The 20463-nt window shown below is 38.2% G+C and overlaps 6 protein-coding genes across 6 annotated transcripts; 3 read left to right on the top strand and 3 right to left on the bottom strand.

The window, feature by feature from the left end:
• The first annotated feature begins 755 nt into the window (after positions 1-755).
• Positions 756-7924, top strand: Muc68E (Mucin 68E). Its single transcript, XM_068287113.1, is given in 5 exon segments — positions 756-858; positions 924-1484; positions 1810-1871; positions 2096-7518; positions 7520-7924. Coding segments are annotated over 5 exon segments (6372 nt in total). The 5' UTR covers positions 756-851; the 3' UTR covers positions 7839-7924.
• On the bottom strand, positions 7914-8410 carry LOC137574399 (uncharacterized). The gene is made up of 2 exons (XM_068286687.1): positions 8389-8410; positions 7914-8326 (listed from the first exon to the last, which is right to left on the bottom strand). Coding segments are annotated over exons 1-2 (414 nt in total). The 5' UTR covers positions 8390-8410.
• Positions 8402-10015, top strand: LOC137574397 (uncharacterized). The gene is made up of 4 exons (XM_068286684.1): positions 8402-8706; positions 8785-9099; positions 9162-9241; positions 9302-10015. Coding segments are annotated over exons 2-4 (708 nt in total). The 5' UTR covers positions 8402-8706; positions 8785-9098; the 3' UTR covers positions 9929-10015.
• A 37-nt stretch (positions 10016-10052) lies between these two features.
• Positions 10053-12240, bottom strand: LOC137574708 (chitin-binding domain protein cbd-1). Its single transcript, XM_068287112.1, is given in 2 exon segments — positions 10053-10688; positions 10690-12240. Coding segments are annotated over 2 exon segments (2187 nt in total).
• A 2490-nt stretch (positions 12241-14730) lies between these two features.
• LOC137574671 (uncharacterized) lies at positions 14731-15201 on the top strand. The gene is made up of 2 exons (XM_068287059.1): positions 14731-14821; positions 14885-15201. The coding sequence occupies exons 1-2, from the start codon at positions 14761-14763 to the stop codon at positions 15178-15180; spliced, it is 357 nt and encodes a 118-aa protein (XP_068143160.1). The 5' UTR covers positions 14731-14760; the 3' UTR covers positions 15181-15201.
• A 1641-nt stretch (positions 15202-16842) lies between these two features.
• LOC137574748 (uncharacterized) lies at positions 16843-17265 on the bottom strand. The gene is made up of 2 exons (XM_068287155.1): positions 17224-17265; positions 16843-17138 (listed from the first exon to the last, which is right to left on the bottom strand). The coding sequence occupies exons 1-2, from the start codon at positions 17255-17257 to the stop codon at positions 17050-17052; spliced, it is 123 nt and encodes a 40-aa protein (XP_068143256.1). The 5' UTR covers positions 17258-17265; the 3' UTR covers positions 16843-17049.
• Between the last annotated feature and the right edge of the window lie 3198 nt (positions 17266-20463).

Genomic DNA, 20463 nt, shown 5'->3' with positions numbered 1-20463 from the left:
TTTTCACTCAAATCTTCTGCCTTTACTGACCTTGAAGTCTCTCTTCTATCTAATCAACATCTAATTCATTCTTTTTCAAGTGTATTGATAAGGATACGATGGCTGTAATAATTCTAAGAATTTTGTTTTACAAATGTCTTTATGTGTTATTGAATTGAATTTATTGATTTTCTAAGAATGCAATTTTCTTATGTTTTAGCGATTTCATTCATTAAAAATAAAATTGTTGTAGCTAAAATTGAATGAACATTCATGACATTAAAAATGTTTCTCATTTTATATTAAACCATAAAGTTTACCATGAAAATTTCGTGTTTGATATTTTGGCAACCTTTCGTTATCTTAGAGGTTTCCTCATATACATATGTAAGAATATTTTATTAGTATCAATTTTCTTTTGTTCATTTGAACGCGCCACGCTACACTTCTCGGAACAGAGATATCAAACTTTTTGCGAAACAAAATGATTTTTGCAAGATAAATTTTAATTCATTATTTTTATGCCAAATTTCGCAATAAATAAATATAATTGTTTTCTTTATTAAGTTTACTTTTTTTTACACGAACTTTCTGAAACTATCTATATAAACTAAGTTTCAATCCAACTACTATAGGTATAATACAGAAAGGAAGTATTTTTAAGTGTATACTTAAAAATTTACAAGTATATGGAAACTTGATTATATTACATGATAAGACAAGCTACTTTATTTATGAGTGTTTTAAATTTTACTGATTGCAAAAAAAGAACCAAAAAAAAAAGAGGAAAAGGGTAATTTGGCGACTATATAAGAACACAAGTTTTTCTGCTTTTAGTCCGACTTGGCCATTGCAATTCATCCAACGTAAACATGAAAGGTATTATCAGATAGGCTTTCTTCTAAATTTCGATAAGAAATTTAATAAGTTGACTTCGTTTCTAGATATTCAATTGTTTGCTATATTGGGCCTATTCGTCTTTGTGGCGGCTTTTGCTACGGCATTGCCGTTTGAGGATACAACCTTAGTAACCGAAACGGATATCACCAGCACAATTGAACCAACTACAGTGGACTCTACCACACCAGAAGAAAGTACATCACCAGAAGAGAGCACCACAATTGAGGACATAAGTACAACGGAACCACCGCCCGTTCTATGTGATGCAGAAGTGGATTTCCTACCAGCTGCGAACTGTGAAGAATATTATCATTGCCTTCATGGTGTTGGTGTTTTGAAAGTATGTCCGGACAACCTGTATTGGGATCCCGTTCTTAATGTCTGCGGGTGGGACACCGTATATTGTCAATCGAGTGAAAATGACAAAGACGAGCCAAACAATCCAGCACTTGATTGCTCATTGGACGATGCAGAGTTCCTACCTTACGAACCTGATTGTTCCAAATTCATTCAATGTGTATTCAAGCAACCGATCAAGCAAAGTTGCCCACCAGGTCTTTTTTGGAATCAACCATTGAATCATTGTGATTATGTATGCGATTTTAGTTTCTAATAGAAGGATATGGATAATTCAATCAATATCTGTTTGTGTCAGGAAAATAAAATAAATGCAAGAAATTAAATGATTTGAGATAAAATACATTAAATTCCCAATGAAGTCTACATTTAAACATGGAAATTCAAATTTTAAGGCAAATCACAGCATTAATAAAAACACTATCTTATTTTATACCGCTCGAAATATATGACATATCGTTGAAGCCAGCAAACATATGGCAAACGAACAGCACAATCAATGTTCAAATTCGAGTTAATAAAAAAATTTAAATTACAATTTAATAATAAGCAACTTGTCTCATAATCAGGCAGACAGTGACCTTGGCGCGTGCAGTTCGGTTATAAGTGACACTATCGCCTATATATCCCGAATCGTTTGCCGAATGCGAAATCAATTAACTGATCCGCCCTTTTACAAACACCATCAATGTGACTAGTCAATCAATTTTAATCGTTCAAGTATCTTCTTGAAGATAACGATTTTGGGTAAGCGCAATACTTAATTTTGATAAGAAGTGCATTGTTCTATACCCTGAGGTATAAATATCATTGCGCATACTTAAAATAAGCATTCATTTATATTTTTGACGCACAGTAGCAACACCGTTCCAATGCAATGAGGGCTCCGAATAAGTTAACCAAATCAGTTATGGCAATATTAATTGCATTGTCAATTTCTTATATACTGGCAGTTGAGGCGAGGGAACTACCTAAAGATAACAATAGGAAAATTTTCGTATACTCAACATCTGAATCACCCGAAAGTACTACAGTGCTTCCAACGAGTAAAGATCCCGACAAAACCTTAACCACCCTAAGTCCGCAGCAAGAAAACAGCACAACCCTTGAGGAGGAGCCAACTACTTTAGTCCCTGGCAAAGACTCTACAAGTCAGAAGGATCAGGGGCCAACTACCTTAGTTCCTGAGAAAAGCACAACTAGTCCGCAGCCACAAGTGAGTTCAACTGACGAGGGTTCGACAGAGGGACCAACTACTTTAGTTCCTGAAGAAAGCACAACTAGTCCGCAGCCAGAAGAGAGTACAACTGAAGAGGAATCAACAGAGGGGCCAACAACTTCGGTTCCTGAGAAAAGCACAACTAATCTGCAGCCAGAAGAGACTACAATTAATGAGGCTTCGACAGAGGGACCAACTACTTTAGTTCCTGAAGAAACCACAACAAGTCCGCAGCCAGAAGACAGTACAACTGATGAGGCTTCGACAGAGGGACCAACTACTTTAGTTCCTGACGAAAGTACAACTAGTCCGCAGCCAGAAGAGAGCACAACTGACGAGGAATCAACAGTGAGACCAACTACTTTAGTTCCTGAAGAAAGCACAACTAATCCGCAGCCAGAAGAGAGTACAACTGATGAGGCTTCGACAGAGGGACCGACTACTTTTCTTCCTGAGGAAAGCACAACAAGTCCGCAGCCAGAAGAGAGTACAACTGATGAGGCTTCGACAGAGGGACCAACTACTTTAGTTCCTGAGGAAAGCACAACAAGTCCGCAGCCAGAAGAGAGCACAACTGACGACGAATCGACAGAGGGACCAACTACTTTAGTTCCTGAAGAAACCACTACTAATCCGCAGCCAGAAGAGAGTACAACTGATGAGGCTTCGACAGAGGGACCGACTACTTTACTTCCTGAGGAAAGCACAACAAGTCCGCAGCCAGAAGAGAGTACAACTGATGAGGCTTCGACAGAGGGACCAACTACTTTAGTTCCTGAGGAAAGCACAACAAGTCCGCAGCCAGAAGAGAGCACAACTGACGAGGAATCGACAGAGGGACCAACTACTTTAGTTCCTGAAGAAACCACTACTAATCCGCAGCCAGAAGAGAGTACAACTGATGAGGCTTCGACAGAGGGACCGACTACTTTACTTCCTGAGGAAAGCACAACAAGTCCGCAGCCAGAAGAGAGTACAACTGACGAGGAATCCACAGAGGGGCCGACTACTTTACTTCCTGAGGAAAGCTCAACAAGTCCGCAGCCAGAAGAGAGTACAACTGTCGAAGTTTCGACAGATGGACCAACTACTTTAGTTCCAGAGGAAAGTACAACTAATCCGCAGCCAGAAGAGAGTACAACTGATGAGGCTTCGACAGAGGGACCAACTACTTTAGTTCCTGAGGAAAGTACAACTAATCCGCAGCCAGAAGAAAGTACAACTGATAAGGCTTCGACAGAGGGACCGACTACTTTAGTTCCTGAGGATAGCACAACAAGTCCGCAGCCAGAAGAGAGCACCACTGAAGAGGAATCAACAGAGGGACCAACTACTTTAGTTCCTGAGGAAAGCACAACTAGTCCGCAGCCAGAGGAGAGCACAACTGATGAGGCTTCGACAGAGGCACCGACTACTTTAGTTCCTGAAGAAAGCACAACTAGTCCGCAGCCAGAGGAGAGCACAACTGATGAGGCTTCGACAGAGGCACCGACTACTTTAGTTCCTGAAGAAAGCACAACTAGTCCGCAGCCAGAGCAGAGTACAACTGATGAGGCTTCGACAGAGGGACCAACTACTTTAGTTCCTGAGGAAAGTACAACTAATCCGCAGCCAGAAGAGAGTACAACTGATGAGGCTTCGACAGAGGGACCAACTACTTTAGTTCCTGAGGAAAGTACAACTAATCCGCAGCCAGAAGAAAGTACAACTGATAAGGCTTCGACAGAGGGACCGACTACTTTAGTTCCTGAGGATAGCACAAGAAGTCCGCAGCCAGAAGAGAGCACCACTGAAGAGGAATCAACAGAGGGACCAACTACTTTAGTTCCTGAGGAAAGCACAACTAGTCCGCAGCCAGAGGAGAGTACAACTGATGAGGCTTCGACAGAGGGACCAACTACTTTAGTTCCTGAGGAAAGTACAACTAATCCGCAGCCAGAAGAGAGTACAACTGATGAGGCTTCGACAGAGAGACCAACTACTTTAGTTCCTGAGGAAAGTACAACTAATCCGCAGCCAGAAGAGAGTACAACTGATGAGGCTTCGACAGAGGGACCAACTACTTTAGTTCCTGAAGAAACCACTACTAATCCGCAGCCAGAAGAGAGTACAACTGATGAGGCTTCGACAGAGGGACCGACTACTTTAGTTCCTGAGGATAGCACAACAAGTCCGCAGCCAGAAGAGAGCACCACTGACGAGGAATCGACAGAGGGGCCAACTACTTTAGTTCCTGAGGAAAGTACAACTAATCCGCAGCCAGAAGAGAGTACAACTGATGAGGCTTCGACAGAGAGACCAACTACTTTAGTTCCTGAGGAAAGTACAACTAATCCGCAGCCAGAAGAGAGTACAACTGATGAGGCTTCGACAGAGGGACCAACTACTTTAGTTCCTGAAGAAAGCACAACTAATCCGCAGCCAGAGGAGAGTACAACTGATGAGGCTTCGACAGAGGGACCAACTACTTTAGTTCCTGAGGAAAGTACAACTAATCCGCAGCCAGAAGAGAGTACAACTGATGAGGCTTCGACAGAGGGACCAACTACTTTAGTTCCTGAGGAAAGTACAACTAATCCGCAGCCAGAAGAGAGTACAACTGATGAGGCTTCGACAGAGGGACCAACTACTTTAGTTCCCGAAGAAAGCACAACTAGTCCGCAGCCAGAAGAGAGTACAACTGATGAGGCTTCGACAGAGGGACCAACTACTTTAGTTCCTGAAGAAACCACTACTAATCCGCAGCCAGAAGAGAGCACCACTGACGAGGAATCGACAGAGGGGCCAACTACTTTAGTTCCTGAGGAAATTACAACTACTCCTAAGGCAGAAGAGAGTACAACTGATGAGGCTTCGACAGAGGGACCAACTACTTTAGTTCCTGAAGAAAGCACAACTAATCCGCAGCCAGAGGAGAGTACAACTGATGAGGCTTCGACAGAGAGACCAACTACTTTAGTTCCTGAGGAAAGTACAACTAATCCGCAGCCAGAAGAGAGTACAACTGATGAGGCTTCGACAGAGGGACCAACTACTTTAGTTCCTGAAGAAACCACTACTAATCCGCAGCCAGAAGAGAGTACAACTGATGAGGCTTCGACAGAGGGACCGACTACTTTAGTTCCTGAGGATAGCACAACAAGTCCGCAGCCAGAAGAGAGCACCACTGACGAGGAATCGACAGAGGGGCCAACTACTTTAGTTCCTGAGGAAAGTACAACTAATCCGCAGCCAGAAGAGAGTACAACTGATGAGGCTTCGACAGAGAGACCAACTACTTTAGTTCCTGAGGAAAGTACAACTAATCCGCAGCCAGAAGAGAGTACAACTGATGAGGCTTCGACAGAGGGACCAACTACTTTAGTTCCTGAAGAAAGCACAACTAATCCGCAGCCAGAGGAGAGTACAACTGATGAGGCTTCGACAGAGGGACCAACTACTTTAGTTCCTGAGGAAAGTACAACTAATCCGCAGCCAGAAGAGAGTACAACTGATGAGGCTTCGACAGAGGGACCAACTACTTTAGTTCCCGAAGAAAGCACAACTAGTCCGCAGCCAGAAGAGAGTACAACTGATGAGGCTTCGACAGAGGGACCAACTACTTTAGTTCCTGAGGAAAGCACAACAAGTCCGCAGCCAGAAGAGAGCACAACTGACGAGGAATCGACAGAGGGACCAACTACTTTAGTTCCTGAAGAAACCACTACTAATCCGCAGCCAGAAGAGAGTACAACTGATGAGGCTTCGACAGAGGGACCGACTACTTTACTTCCTGAGGAAAGCACAGCAAGTCCGCAGCCAGAAGAGAGTACAACTGACGAGGAATCGACAGAGGGGCCGACTACTTTACTTCCTGAGGAAAGCTCAACAAGTCCGCAGCCAGAAGAGAGTACAACTGTCGAAGTTTCGACAGATGGACCAACTACTTTAGTTCCAGAGGAAAGTACAACTAATCCGCAGCCAGAAGAGAGCACAACTGATGAGGCTTCGACAGAGGCACCGACTACTTTAGTTCCTGAAGAAAGCACAACTAATCCGCAGCCAGAAGAGAGTACAACTGATGAGGCTTCGACAGAGCGACCAACTACTTTAGTTCCTGAGGAAAGTACAACTAATCCGCAGCCAGAAGAGAGTACAACTGATGAGGCTTCGACAGAGGGACCGACTACTTTAGTTCCTGAGGATAGCACAACAAGTCCGCAGCCAGAAGAGAGTACAACTGATGAGGCTTCGACAGAGGGACCAACTACTTTAGTTCCTAAAGAAACCACTACTAATCCGCAGCCAGAAGAGAGTACAACTGATGAGGCTTCGACAGAGGCACCAACTACTTTAGTTCCTGAAGAAAGCACAACAAGTCCGCAGCCAGAAGAGAGCACAACTGACGAGGAATCGACAGAGGGGCCGACTACTTTACTTCCTGAGGAAAGCGCAACTAGTCCTAAGCCAGATGAAAGTACAACTGTCAAGGATTCGACAGAGGGACCAACTACTTTACTTCCTAGTCCCAAGCCAGAAGAGAGTACAACTACACGGGATTCGACAGAGGGGCCAACTACTTTGGTTCCAGGGGAAAGCACTACTAGTCAGCAGCCAGAAGAAAGTACAACTGATGAGGTTTCGACAGAGGGACCGAGTACTTTAGTCCCTGAAGAAAGCACAACCAGTCCGCAGACAGAAGAAAGCACAACTCGCGTGGATTCAACTGAAGATCCAACTAGTTTAGGTCCGAACGGGAGCACAACTACTCTGCAACCAGTAATGAGTACAACTCAACATGATTCGACGGAGGGTCCAACTACTTCAACACTCACAGAAAGTTCAACCACTCCGCAGCCAGAAACAAGCACAACTCCAGGACGTCCATCCTCTTGCAGTAGTGGTGCCGATTATTTGACTGTCGAGACTGATTGTCGAAAATTCATACAGTGCAGTAACGGAATTGAATACGTTATGGAATGTGGAACTGGAACTTATTGGAATGGGAAGAGCTGCGGTCGGGATTCCAGTTATTGCAAAAATAATGAGATTTCAACGAATCCTAATAAAGATGTTTGCAAGAATGGAGATCTTTTTTGATGTTCACGAAACTGACTGCAGAAAATACTATCAATGCGATGATGGTCAGCCAATTGAACGAGAATGCCCTCCCACACTATTCTGGAATGCAATACTAAATATATGTGACTGGACTTGTGTGCCACGGGTTGAAAATACGACATATTCTTGCACGACAAATAAGCAATTTGAAGCTATACCTACGGATTGTAAGAAATATGTAAAATGTATTGATAATCATGGCATAATAATGACCTGTGATCCAGGACTCTATTGGGACCCTTCAAACGAATTGTGCAGCAGTTCCAAACGATTCTGTCACTGAACTTTTTGTCTTTTATTTAGGTTTTAATGTTTTAAAAATCTATTGAAAAACAAATAAATACAATTTTTTTCCACATTAAATACAAATCTTGTCGCATGTTTTTAGTTCCGAATTCCAGTAAAGATACTGAGGGCATGTTTTTACAAAGGGTATATAATCGCACTGTATGAATTGACTGCACTGTCCAGGATATGGTATCAATTGGCCTAGTTGACCGGCACAGAGTCGCACTAAATCGATGTCTTCATTTCCAGGTCCTGCATTTTGTAATTCAACTGTATAAGGCGTTAATGTCGTGCAGTCAGCAACTATCTTATCAGCACATCGTTGCAACTCTTGGCTCCAATGAAAATCCGGAGGACATTCCAAAGTATCCACTCTGTAGTATCGATTGCATTCATTAGGATATTTAAAATAATTTGTGATTTGAGCACTGCAAAGATCTGACACTGCAGACAGCATAACAATTAACCAAATATAGCGAAGCACTAAAAAAATTTTGTGAACATTATGGAATTATAAAATAATGTTTTATTTCCAGAGATCTTACTCTTTTAATGACTGCAGTGATTCACACAAATGTAGATACATTTCAAAGAACGAATGGTTTTTATAGCCATCATGAAGCAAATATGGCATATTGGCATCTTATCAGAGACATTATCAAGTAAAGACAAATTGCAAATCACTTATTTGCTACATACGATGCGCTATTGTCCTTGAAACTGGAAACTTGACAGGTTAAGTGGAAACATTAAATATTTATTCAATTGCATGCAAGTAGCCATTTGTCAATTAATCATTACCAACTACATACTTGACGTTGAAATTCCTAGGAATTTTTATATTTATATATGGACCTATGAACGTAAGTATATCCGGTTGTTGGATCATAATAATAAAGTAGAAACCAAAGTAAACTAACCAAGCATTAAGTTTGTCTTAGAATTTAATCAAAGTAACTGTGAGAGAGAGATTAGTTGGATTTTTCTAGTTCAATCACCTATCAAGGTTTGCATTGCAGACTTAATTCTAATTGGGGATGTCTTATATTAAACAAAAAAAAAACATATTGAAATAGCAGGTAAACCTGCGTGGAATGCCAGGCGATTGTTACATTTATCATTTACCAGCTATTTAACTAAGAATGCGATAAATATATTTCAAGTACTTTTAACTGATAAGCTCATAATGGCAGTCTATAAAAGCCAATGCAATCTTTAGAATCCGTATTCAGTTTCATACCGGATAAAATTTATAAGTAAGCATTGAAGTAATTTAAAACTTTCAAATCATTAATCGATGTCTTTCTGCTTTCAACAGTGAAACAAATTCTAGTGTATCTCTCTCTAATTGTTCTTATAATTGCCTCGGCCAAAAGCCAGACTCCAAACAATGCCTTGGTATGTAGGTAAAAGAGCGGTAACATTTTTTTAATATAATGTGTTTAAATGTTTCCTTAGCTGCCAATTGGGGGAGATTTGGGTTTGCCGATGGCTCAGTGTCCACTAATTGACGATCCCAATCACCCCGTTATGTTGCCTTATCCCGATGATTGCAGAAAATATTACGTATGCTTTAGGCGTTTGGCATATGCCCGACAGTGCCCGTTGAATTTTTATTGGAGCCAAGTGACTTATCGCTGCGATTCAAAAATGTTATCAAATTGCCAAATAGATTTGCCAATTTACACAAATAATCAGGATTACGGGGTACCATATAGCCCATATCCGTATGACCGCTGTCCAGAGAACAATCAGTGGAATGCACGACTACAGCGTTGTGAGCCGCCCCAAGTTGCCAACTATTTGCCCTGGACACCACCAAGACCAATAGGTAACCCTACAGGAACTGCCCCCACACCACCGACTCTGCCAGCATTGCATCCAGATAACTATTTGCCGATAGATCCTGTTGCTGTATGCAAAGGAAATGCAATAAACACATATCAACCCTATCCTGGCGATTGCCACAAGTTTATCCACTGTGGACCACAACCAACTGTAATTAAGTGTGCCGGTGAATTGTTTTGGAATGTGCAAACTCAATCTTGTGATGTCACCCAGGTTGGCTGTCGATTGGGACAGTAAAAACGCGCGTGAAAATGCAATTTCACAATCCTTTCACATTTATAAATACATTTGTATATCTATAAACAATAAATGCAGAATATATAAAAAGAAGTTAAAAATTATAATACAAAGTTAGGTTTAATTAGTTTTGAATCCAATTTCCAATCGTCTGCAAGAGATACTTTGCGAATGTCTGTGAATTTTTGTTGGATTCAGCATTACAATTGGCCAATTCGGCATCCATACAGGTCAACTCAATGGGACTGAACTCCTCGCCTTGTGGACATTCATAGCCAACGGGTATGGGCTCTTGACAAATAATATATTTACTGCAATTATATGGATAGGGTACCAAAGCCTTATCAGCTTGATCGGCGCAAAAATTATCTGGCTGGGACGGTGTTATTTCCGTTGTGGTTCTTGCTGTTGTTGTAGATGGTTCTTCAGTAGTAGTTGTGATTATAATCGAACAATTGGCATACCATGGAGCCATACATCTTTCCAATTGAGCACTAAACTCCTGCCCCACAACACAGTTACCAATAATGGGATTGGGCTTAACGCATATTATGAATTTGGTACAATCGTCGGGATAGGGTACAAGTTTACCATCTTGGATACCCTCACACGGATCTAGTTGAGGTGAAGCTGTCGTAGAAATTGTTGAGGCAATTGTGCTTGACGTTTCGTCTGGGCTATAGGTCGTTTCATATGTATCAAGACATGCATCTGGTGATACATCGGCACCACATTCTCTCCTCCAGGGGTCATAGAACTCTCCTTTTTGTGCAAACCTCCATCATATAAACGTAATCATCCACACAACGTATATACCATTGACAATCCGCTGGATAGGGGAGAGTAAGCCCTGAGCTGTTTGCGCAGACAGTCGGAGATGGTGAGGGCAAAGGCCATGAAGTTGTGGTCTCTGATCCTATGTCTGGGCAATCACTATCCAGCCAGCTCACACACTTCTGTAGGCTCTCACTGAAATAGTAACCCGGAGTGCAATAAAATGCAATTGGCACTGGATCCGCACACACAATATACTTTTCACAGTTATCCGGATAGCTGACATATTCCCCCGTAGTTTGGCCCAAACAAATTTCCCAATCGATGGGATAATCCGTAGTAGCAGTAGTTTCATCAGTAGTCTCCGTCGAGAGTTCCGTGGTGGATTCAGTAGTAGATTGAGAAGTGGATTCAGTGGTGCTACTGACGTCTACTTCCTGACATGCTGTCGGTGACACATTCGGTCCACAGATGCCCGTTTTGGGATCAAACCAGGCGTTGGCTATGCATCTAACTATTACACTCTCTTCATTGGCCATACAAAGAATATATTTCTGACAATCGGTTGCCAGAGGAAACGAAGCGCCCTCTTTTTGACCAGAACAAATATTTTCAGGCTGTGCTGTTGTTGTTTCAGTAGTTTTAGCGACAGTTGTAGTACTTTCGCGACAAGCTAATGGGGAAACATTTGGTCCACAACTTCCACCTTGTGGATCAAACCACGCATTAGATGGACATTTGGCAATTGTTGATTGACCATTACCCAAACATAAAACATATTCATTACAATTTGATGTGAGTGCAAATGAGGCACCTAATTCCTGACTTTCACAAGGATTATCTGCAGCGGTAACTGAAATAGTAGTTGTAGCTTCTCGGCACAATTCCGGCGACACTTCAGGTCCACAGTTGCCCGTATAGGGACTAAACCAATTATCCGCAGGGCATGGGAATAGACTATAAGAACCATTACCCCAACAGTAATAATATTCCTGACAGTTTTCAACATAGGACAACGATGTACCCTGCTGCTCATGTAAGCAACCTTCAAACAGATCATCTATTGTTGTTGTATCCAGTTCAGTTGTTATTGTTTCTGCTATTGTTGTTTTTGTCGTCGGCGTTGTTGTAGTCATCGTAGTCGTTGTCCTTGTCGTGGTTGTTGTGTTGTCGCACCAAGTATCACTGGGATCATCACAAATGCGCCATTGAGGATTATACCACAAATTGCCAGGACACTCGTGCAGAACACTTATTCCATTAACACACTCAATGTATTCATTGCACTCACTACCCGCTGGCAGCAATGTGGAATTGGTTAGATTTCTGCAAATATCTGGCAAGATCGGATAGCACTCAACCGCTTCAGGCGTATCACATATATGTAATTGTGAATTGAAAAGCTTCTCATCCGGACAATATTCCAATTCTGCATGAGAGTCATTGCAGGATATATATGCATCACAATCGTAAGGATATTCATAGTAGCCCGTCGGTAGGGATATACAAAACTCTTCATCTATCTCGAATTCTTCCATTTTTGCTGCTGCAATTAAACATAGCCATATCAGCATAGGCAACATTATCCACTTGATTTCTAAAAGAAAAAGTTACCAAATTAGTGAGCTGAACCCTTAACCATCCAGTAGAAGTTTTCATATTTGAACAATCGGTCTAACAAAAAATATGTCTTAATTATCTTTTATTAGTTGTCGGAAACCTTGTATCAAAGTAAAAGGGAATTCGCAATTGTGTCCTTGATGTTTCATCTGTCGAATTTCAAGGAGTTTATTGAGGGGAAGTCAGCAAAAAATGGAAGTTAATAGTGAAATAATTTGATTTTATTATTTATTGCGAATTTTTGTACCGGTCCCCTCCCCATATGGGGCAAATCATTCTTATCACAATTCAATTCATTCGCAGAAACATTAACTCACAAAATTGGAGCCCAAAAAGACTCACTTTGACTTTACCTAACAGACTGGAACATGTCATATCATTAAGAACATCTTTTAATGTACATTATAAATTAATTGTCAGTCTTTGACTTATCAGTAATAGACCTCCTAAATGAATTTCTATTCTTACGTAACATGAACAAACTTCACGATATTAACTTGTGTTACTTTTTAAAATTTGGTAAATGGAAAAGTTATAGATAACCGGAAAATATCAAAATATGTAATAGTATTTAAGTTAGTTGAATTCTAGAGCAATTTTTGTTGGATCGATTGTTCAAATTGAGTACAGCAATTCTTTCTCAATATATTCCAAGTAGAAGAGTATTTAAGTCCTTTTACTACCTTTCATTATATCAAATGAATAAATTTATGTTTCCCGATACTTTGTATTATTTTCTCTCTTGTCTAAATATTAAATATTTTCACTGATTTTTCTATGCTTTTAAACAGTTTCACACCTTGGCAGCGACTAATTCGACTTGATTCAATGTTTGTAGAATTTTTTGGCAATTTCCAAAAAAAAAAAAAAAATTAATGTTTATTGAGCTGATAGACGCCCGCCAATCATAGCACAGATTAAACATATTCCCCACTGAGAGAGATAAGGGTTTCTCTATTGTTTATAGAAATTCCTCAAGGTAATAATAAATAACAAATAATTGTTATAAATTGGTCAAGTGAAAAGTAATCAAAAAAAATTGTACTACATAACTTCAGTATCTCTTGACAAATGACTAATTCTTTGATATTTTTTTGTTCATTTCACAATACGCAATCTTTTCCGTTTTCCGTACAAACGGAAAGCAATCCCGTTTCTACAATCAGTACAACACGTTTAATTCTTCGAATTGAGCCAATGTGTTATTTAGGTTTAATTTCTATAAGTGTTAAGGGACAAGTTATTGCCAATCTTAAAATTTGAAATGACTAAATTTAGACAGAAATCAAATGTTTACCTAATTATAGATTCCAAATATCTTACAGATTTCATTAATCAAGTCAGGAAAGTGAAGCACGTGTATGTGTTCGCGTTGACAACTCGGTTAACCAGCCATAACGACGACGTCAAAGACCGGTAGGCAACTTAAGCCCTATTAATCATGATGATATCGATGATGGCCGATGCCAAAGTCGATGTCGTTGGCGTACTTTCCCACCTGAGAGAGAAAAAAAAAAACTACAGACGCCGTTGAGACAGAACGACGCCCGGAGCCTTTTTTTTTTGCCTTCTTATTGTTTTTGTATTTGTCGTTTTCTTTTTCGGCTTTTTGTTGTTGCATGTGTTCTCTTTGTTTTAGTATTTTTTATTTTTTGGGGATATTTTGCATAATCTCTCGGCCGACGATTGGCTTTTGCGTACAAAACCAATCAGCAATAAGCTGAAGAGATCTTCCCCATATATCGGAGACACTTATATATAAATTGTGAATACAACAGTTGGTCAGTTGTCAGTTTACATTATACCATTTCCATCAATGGCCAACAGAATGAAGAGCGCGCTGTTCATTATTTTAGTCCTAAAAATGTTATTATTATTATTCATTTGTGGTTAGTGAAGTGAATTTATTTAGTAAATGTGCAATTGCCTCTATATACATACATATCTCTCTCACAGACTTAAGATTATGTGAGGCCAATCCTTTGCCGTTGTCTTCGTCATCATCATCAACATCTTCATCATCTGGAAAAGGACTCTCGTATCAAGAGCGGGAAGAACTCTATCGACAAACGCCAGCAGTACCCGATGAACGTATGGCCGATGCCGAATTGGATAATGCCTATGAATTGTTCAATTTGAAGCCTCAAAGACCAACAAAGCCCTCCACCATCTATTTGTATTAGTTGTCACCCAATAGAAATCATTTCCGTTTATTTTATTTTCTCCTATGGTTATGGCTATGTAATAATTAAGCTCAAATTTATAAAATAATAAAAACAAATACTGTTTTATGGTGAAACGTGCGCATTAAATGAATGTATTACTTTCCATTTTCATTCCGCCATATTATCACGTATCATATATAGCATATCCGCCACTATAAAGTTCAACGACAATTCTACCGAAGCATTCACTTCCAAAGTACTCATCAAGCCAAAATGTTCACATTCTATCAAATGGTCACTCTTCTTCTAATCAGCTCCATGCTGATAATTATGAGTAAGTATTATCCTATTCTTAGATAGAAGTTCCATTTGAGTTAATATTTATGTGTTCTTACAGCAAATGGCCTACCCTTCTTTGACTTTAGCAGAGAGGATGATCGTGATAATGAAATCAGCGGAGAAACCGAAAGGAAGATTGTGATACCCAGATTGGATCGTCTGTTTAGCAGTGCCGAGGTCCCAGTGAAAAGGAGCCGCAAATATGATGATTTACGCTTAAATCGGAATGAGAAACGTGAAGCTGCATCCACCACCACGGATAGTTCGAAACATGCCCACTCCATGATCACTTCCATGTTATCCTTTGTCAATAGTGTTGTCAACTTCGGCAGATCATTTGTACGCAATGAATAGATTGATCCTTTAGATAGATAATTTGTACTTATATATATAAAATTAGTTAAAGACATATTAAAGTTAATATTTTAAATTTATACAAAATCGTCTATGATTTTCTTGTCACACAGGAATAGAAACCAACAGAAGCTAAATCCGCAAAATTCTCATTAAGATCCTTGACCATAAGCAACAACATTCTGGTCATGGTAACACCTGTAAAGATCACTTTAGTTGAATCTAAAAATATAGTCTTGAAATGATTAAAGTTGTCATCAGTGCTAAAAATTATAAAATTAGCCCGAGCTTCTCTTTAGTAGCTGCCACCGAAGGACTACCTTCGCTTATACCCTTGACCAATATTTATAGCATTTTACCAATTTTAAATATACTTGCAGTATTCACTTTAAGATCGGCAAAAAATATCCTCAGTTTTATATATATTATGCAAATTTGTTCATGGCATAATTGAAGATTTCCATTGATTAAAAGCATTCTTCATACAAACCAAGAAGGCTTTTTATTAATGAAACATGAATTTGTATAGACCTGAATGTCTATATGGGTATAGTGTAAGGATATAGCTCTCAGTTCAAATTGATAATATTCTAATTTTCGCAATTCTGAATACAATATTTAAACAGTAAAGATCGTTGACCTCAAAATGTCAAATAATTTTGAAAACTTCATAAATTTGATTCAAATTGTGTGTGGAATGACCTGCCCCACTGATGTTATGAGAAGCTTAAGTTTATATAAACCTGATATGCGTAGAATTTCTTAGTTTCATCGGCACTTCAATATTCCAACATCTATTTATGTATAAAATTTTTGATAATTGGATTAAAATCAAAAACGCGATGGAACGCTTGACGCAAAATGCGATTCGCACGAGTGAAAATTCCATTATGTCGCACGAAAGACGTGTGACCCAGCGTATTATAATGTCGCATATCGAGACCATAGACAGATTTACATCAAGAATTGAAATAAATCATTGTCTTTTTTTTTTTTTTTTTTTTTGGTTGTTAATAGGGTGAGATATTCATGACGTCTTGAAAATGAGAGAAGACCGGCCATGCCTACCTTTTCGACGGGGGGTTTTTTGGCTACTTAAAGAAATTTGTTTAAGATGATTAAATATGACGACACACAAGAGACGACAACGACTAGGGAGGGGGGTCGACTGGGGTACACCGATGCGAAATGCTAATTTGTTTGTGTTGTTGCTGCTTTTGCTGGCATTGTTTATAGCCGGCTTTAATTGTAAATATTTGTTTGTTTGTATAATAAGTCATAATGAGACCTCGTTGGGGGCAAAAATCTACAGCGACTACTACTACTAAAAAAAAAGCCTAAATATATGTATTTGTGTATGTATATACACGCCATGTACTATGTATACACAGATTTCTAATTAAAGCTCTTTAAGAATATTATTAAAAATTCATTTTTTAAGGATAGATGAATGGGGTTTTTATTTTTTGTTTAATTGGATTAATTTTTTTTGGGGGAAATTCCGTGAATTATTACAAGTTTGTTACCTGCCATCCAAATAATTGCTAACAAAAGAACAAAATTCTCATTTCAAGGTTATTTTGTGTGCCTTTCGCATTGCAATTTATTAGCGGCTTGAACTTTAAATCAATTAATTATAGCTCAAAATCAAACACCGTTAGCTTATAAATTTTGTGCAAGTTTTTTTGCTTTGTTTTGTTTATTCTTTTTTTTTTTTGCGGTTTTTTATTGGATCACATAAACATAGAAAAAAAATGTATATACATATACATATATGTATATGAATGAAAACAAAAGATTTAAGCCACGAACTTGCTTTGAACTATTCAATCAACAAGTTCTACACGTTGTTTCCTTCTCCTTTTGCCGCTAGCTCGCCTCCAATAGATGATATTTGAACATTTTATTCAACGATGACATATTCTGGGATAGCTCATTGCAGACACGTATCACGCAACCTTTTTGGTGGAGAAGAAATGTGATTAGATATTATCCATCCAAAGCGGAGATAACATATCCATAATCTGATGGTCTGAAACTAACCCACTAAATATTTAATCACTTTCAGCAGCACCATGTCAGACAGATAGATTAAGAAGGAGTGCCGATGCACACGCGCCGAGATTTAGAACCAAATTGAACACAACTTCAAACATGCAATCATGAATAAGTGAAAACGTCGAGTGAACGGCGACAGAAGCGATGACGGCGACGACGACGGCCGCGTCGACTTCGACAGCGTCGTTGGTACTTGCACAGTGAAGCAAATTTGTAAATGATTGAAATTCATTCAGAATATTTATATCCTATTTTGGTATTTCTCCAAAAGGAAACTTAAGATCCGAAATTAGCTAGATTTCACTCTGATTTCTGTTTCTTTGTATAGTTATCTAATAACTTAATGATAAATCATATATAATTGAATAGAAGTCTCCATTATAAAAGAATATTTGCGTCAAATAATGTTCAAGAACTCTTCTCTAAGTTGGCATTAAATATAATATTGATCCTTTAGTTGAAATCAAACTAGGCACTCCTAAATCTGAATATCATTAACAGATTTGTAAATAAAGATTAATGGTTGAAAATCAAAGAATATATATTATATATGTATATTTATTGGTATTTTAATAAATTTAATTTCATTTTTTAAGAAATTGTATCACTGTTGAATCGAAGCATATCAAATTCGTATATTTTTTTTTTCTTTTTGGTGTGGGCAATAAAGCTAAATCAAGAACTTCTTGTCGATGTGATGCAATTCCCTGATTTCTTGTTGTTGTTGCTGTTCTTTATTTGTATTTCTTTTTCGGTTTTTGCTTGTTTTTGTTTTTTTTTTTTTAATACCAACAAAAATATGTACATTAACATTTTGAGTTTGAATCTTTTTTTTTAATATTTATTTTTAGTTTTATTTTTTTTTTTTTTTTTTTTGTTAGCTTATTCATTTGCGTGAATTGCATAAAGTTAAGCGAAATAACAGTAAACGATGCTGAATTACGTCATCAGAACTCGTTTGCATCTGCAAATTGAGGCCAAAATAAAACTTTGACCAAAAACTCTTTGAAATTGAACGGCTCTGACACTCAATTGCAGCCATTCAGCTGCGGCCAAATAGCAGGCAAAAGTCTCAGTCTCTTTATCAGTGCAATTATTTTTGTCATTGCAACCAGTTTCTGATCATGTTTAGTTTTTTTTTTTTTTCTTTCTTTTTGACTACTTTTTGGTCATACCCTTCCCAAAATGTTCATAATTATTTTCAACCCAAACTTGGTAACACACACAATCCTTGTGATGACTGAGAGACTCTTTTTAGACTAGGTCTATTACTATATCTGTTGGCCATTATAGACGAGATAACATTATACAACAAAGTGTTTAAGTAAGAACAACTTTTATATATCAATGGAAAACAATTTAAAAACTAAGATTAAGAGTAAACGACATTCAATAGGCGTATCATGGAAGATCAGACCGATCGCTTTACTACACAATTAATATAGAGTATAGCAACACCGGTTAAATAAAAACAAAGTCCAAGCCCTCTGATTTTTGTTTTTTTTTTTTTGTTTTTGTTGTATTTTACTTGTTAGTACTTTTTTTTTTTTTTTTTTGCTGTTCGTATTTCTTGAAGCATGGCATCAAGACCCAAAAAAGCAACGTCGCTGTCCACACGTTGGTCATGAATTTTGCACAATTTTTTGTGTTTTGATCGTGATTTTCAAAAACTCAGCTCTTTGGCTCTTGGCTCTTGGCAGTTGTCAGTTGGCTCTAAGCAGTTAGCTGGTTTCTTTTTTGTTGCTTTGCTTTATTTCTTCTCCTTTTGGGGCTTTAATCGTTATAGCAATAAACTTCAAGTTTCAGTGGGCTGAAACACTGAACACTGAAATGAAATTGCATGTGTTATTTTTGCTTTATCGAGTTTTTCAAAGCGAGTTTTTGTTTTTTTTTTTTTTTTTGTTTATGTTTTGTTAAAATCGAACATGTTATTCACCTTCGGTTTCATTTTACAGACACGCACACTTTTGCTTTAGACCGTAAGAACTTTAGGCGAGGCTAATTCCAAAAAAAAAAAAAAAAAAAAAACCGAAAAAAACATCTCCAAAAAAATGCTCATATTGTTCCACTTTTGGCTAAACGGAACTCAAAGTTGCAAGTGTTAAATGGTTATGCATTGTAGGTAATGCGTTTTCTATCGTTATTATTTAATTTAATTGGTAAAATAAATTGCATTTTAATTAAGCAAATATGCATAAGTGATTGGCCATATATTTTGAGTGGGGCAAATAGAGCGTTTCGAGAGCGACATCGAAAATGCTGAAAGGAATTTCAGAATTCGCGACAAAACAAAAACCGGGAAAGGTTTAATTCCTTCTCAAATGTGTGAATGTTTTAAAAAATATATAAAAAATAAATATAAATACTTTACAACAATTAATTTTAATTTTCGAAAATAACTTACCAAAAGTCAAGAGGAAATCTGTAATAGAAGAAAATAATATTGAGTTAAAATTGTGTGAGACCGAATAATCCATTACATATTATATAAAAATTACTTAAATAAGTTTATATTGTTGGATTTTTTTCTTAAAGTTTTCGATTTCAACACATTTATTTGATACTTATTGATATCTCCTTTCGCTTTCGTTTCCCGTTCATTTATTGGACTGAATTTATTCTCAGTGGGTTCCCCTTCTACATAAATGGAATCCCCAAAGTAGGCTATGAAAATTTTTAAAATATGCCAAATTCTAATCTTGACTAAGAATATCTGTTGATGGTTTTTGCCAATTTTCGCACCTTTTCACATTTCGCAACGAAGATCAAGAGACTAGTCAAAAAAGTGATTGATGTCAGACACTCAAAGATTACAAACAGAGAAACAAATCGATTGATCAATTGAAAGACAGGCAGAGAGAGAAAGAGAGAGGAAAAAGGGGGAGGGAAACCAGTTTTTCTCTTTTTTTCTTTCTGTCTGTTGAAAGCCGGCCGGTAAGGCGGAGATGGGAGAGACTGTAAAATAAACAAACGAGCAAAGCAAAACAAAAACCAAAAAAAATATCTTTATCTCAGCTGGTGATGAAGTAATAAATTTTTGTACGGGATTGCCGAAGATGAAAACGAAACTAAAGAGCCGAAACCGCATAGCCAGCTCCAGCAAATAAAACGAATCCATCAGATACTTTTGGGTTTGTGTGTGTGTGTGTGTGTGTGTGTATACATATGTATGTATGTATGTGTTCTTATGATCGAGGAAAACTTCCCGCTACGAAAAATGGACTT

The sequence above is a fragment of the Drosophila tropicalis genome, unplaced genomic scaffold, assembly GCF_018151085.1.
Source record: "Drosophila tropicalis isolate 14030-0801.00 unplaced genomic scaffold, ASM1815108v1 contig_463, whole genome shotgun sequence".
Lineage (NCBI taxonomy): Eukaryota > Metazoa > Arthropoda > Insecta > Diptera > Drosophilidae > Drosophila > Drosophila tropicalis.
This window is presented reverse-complemented; position numbering and strand designations above follow the sequence as displayed.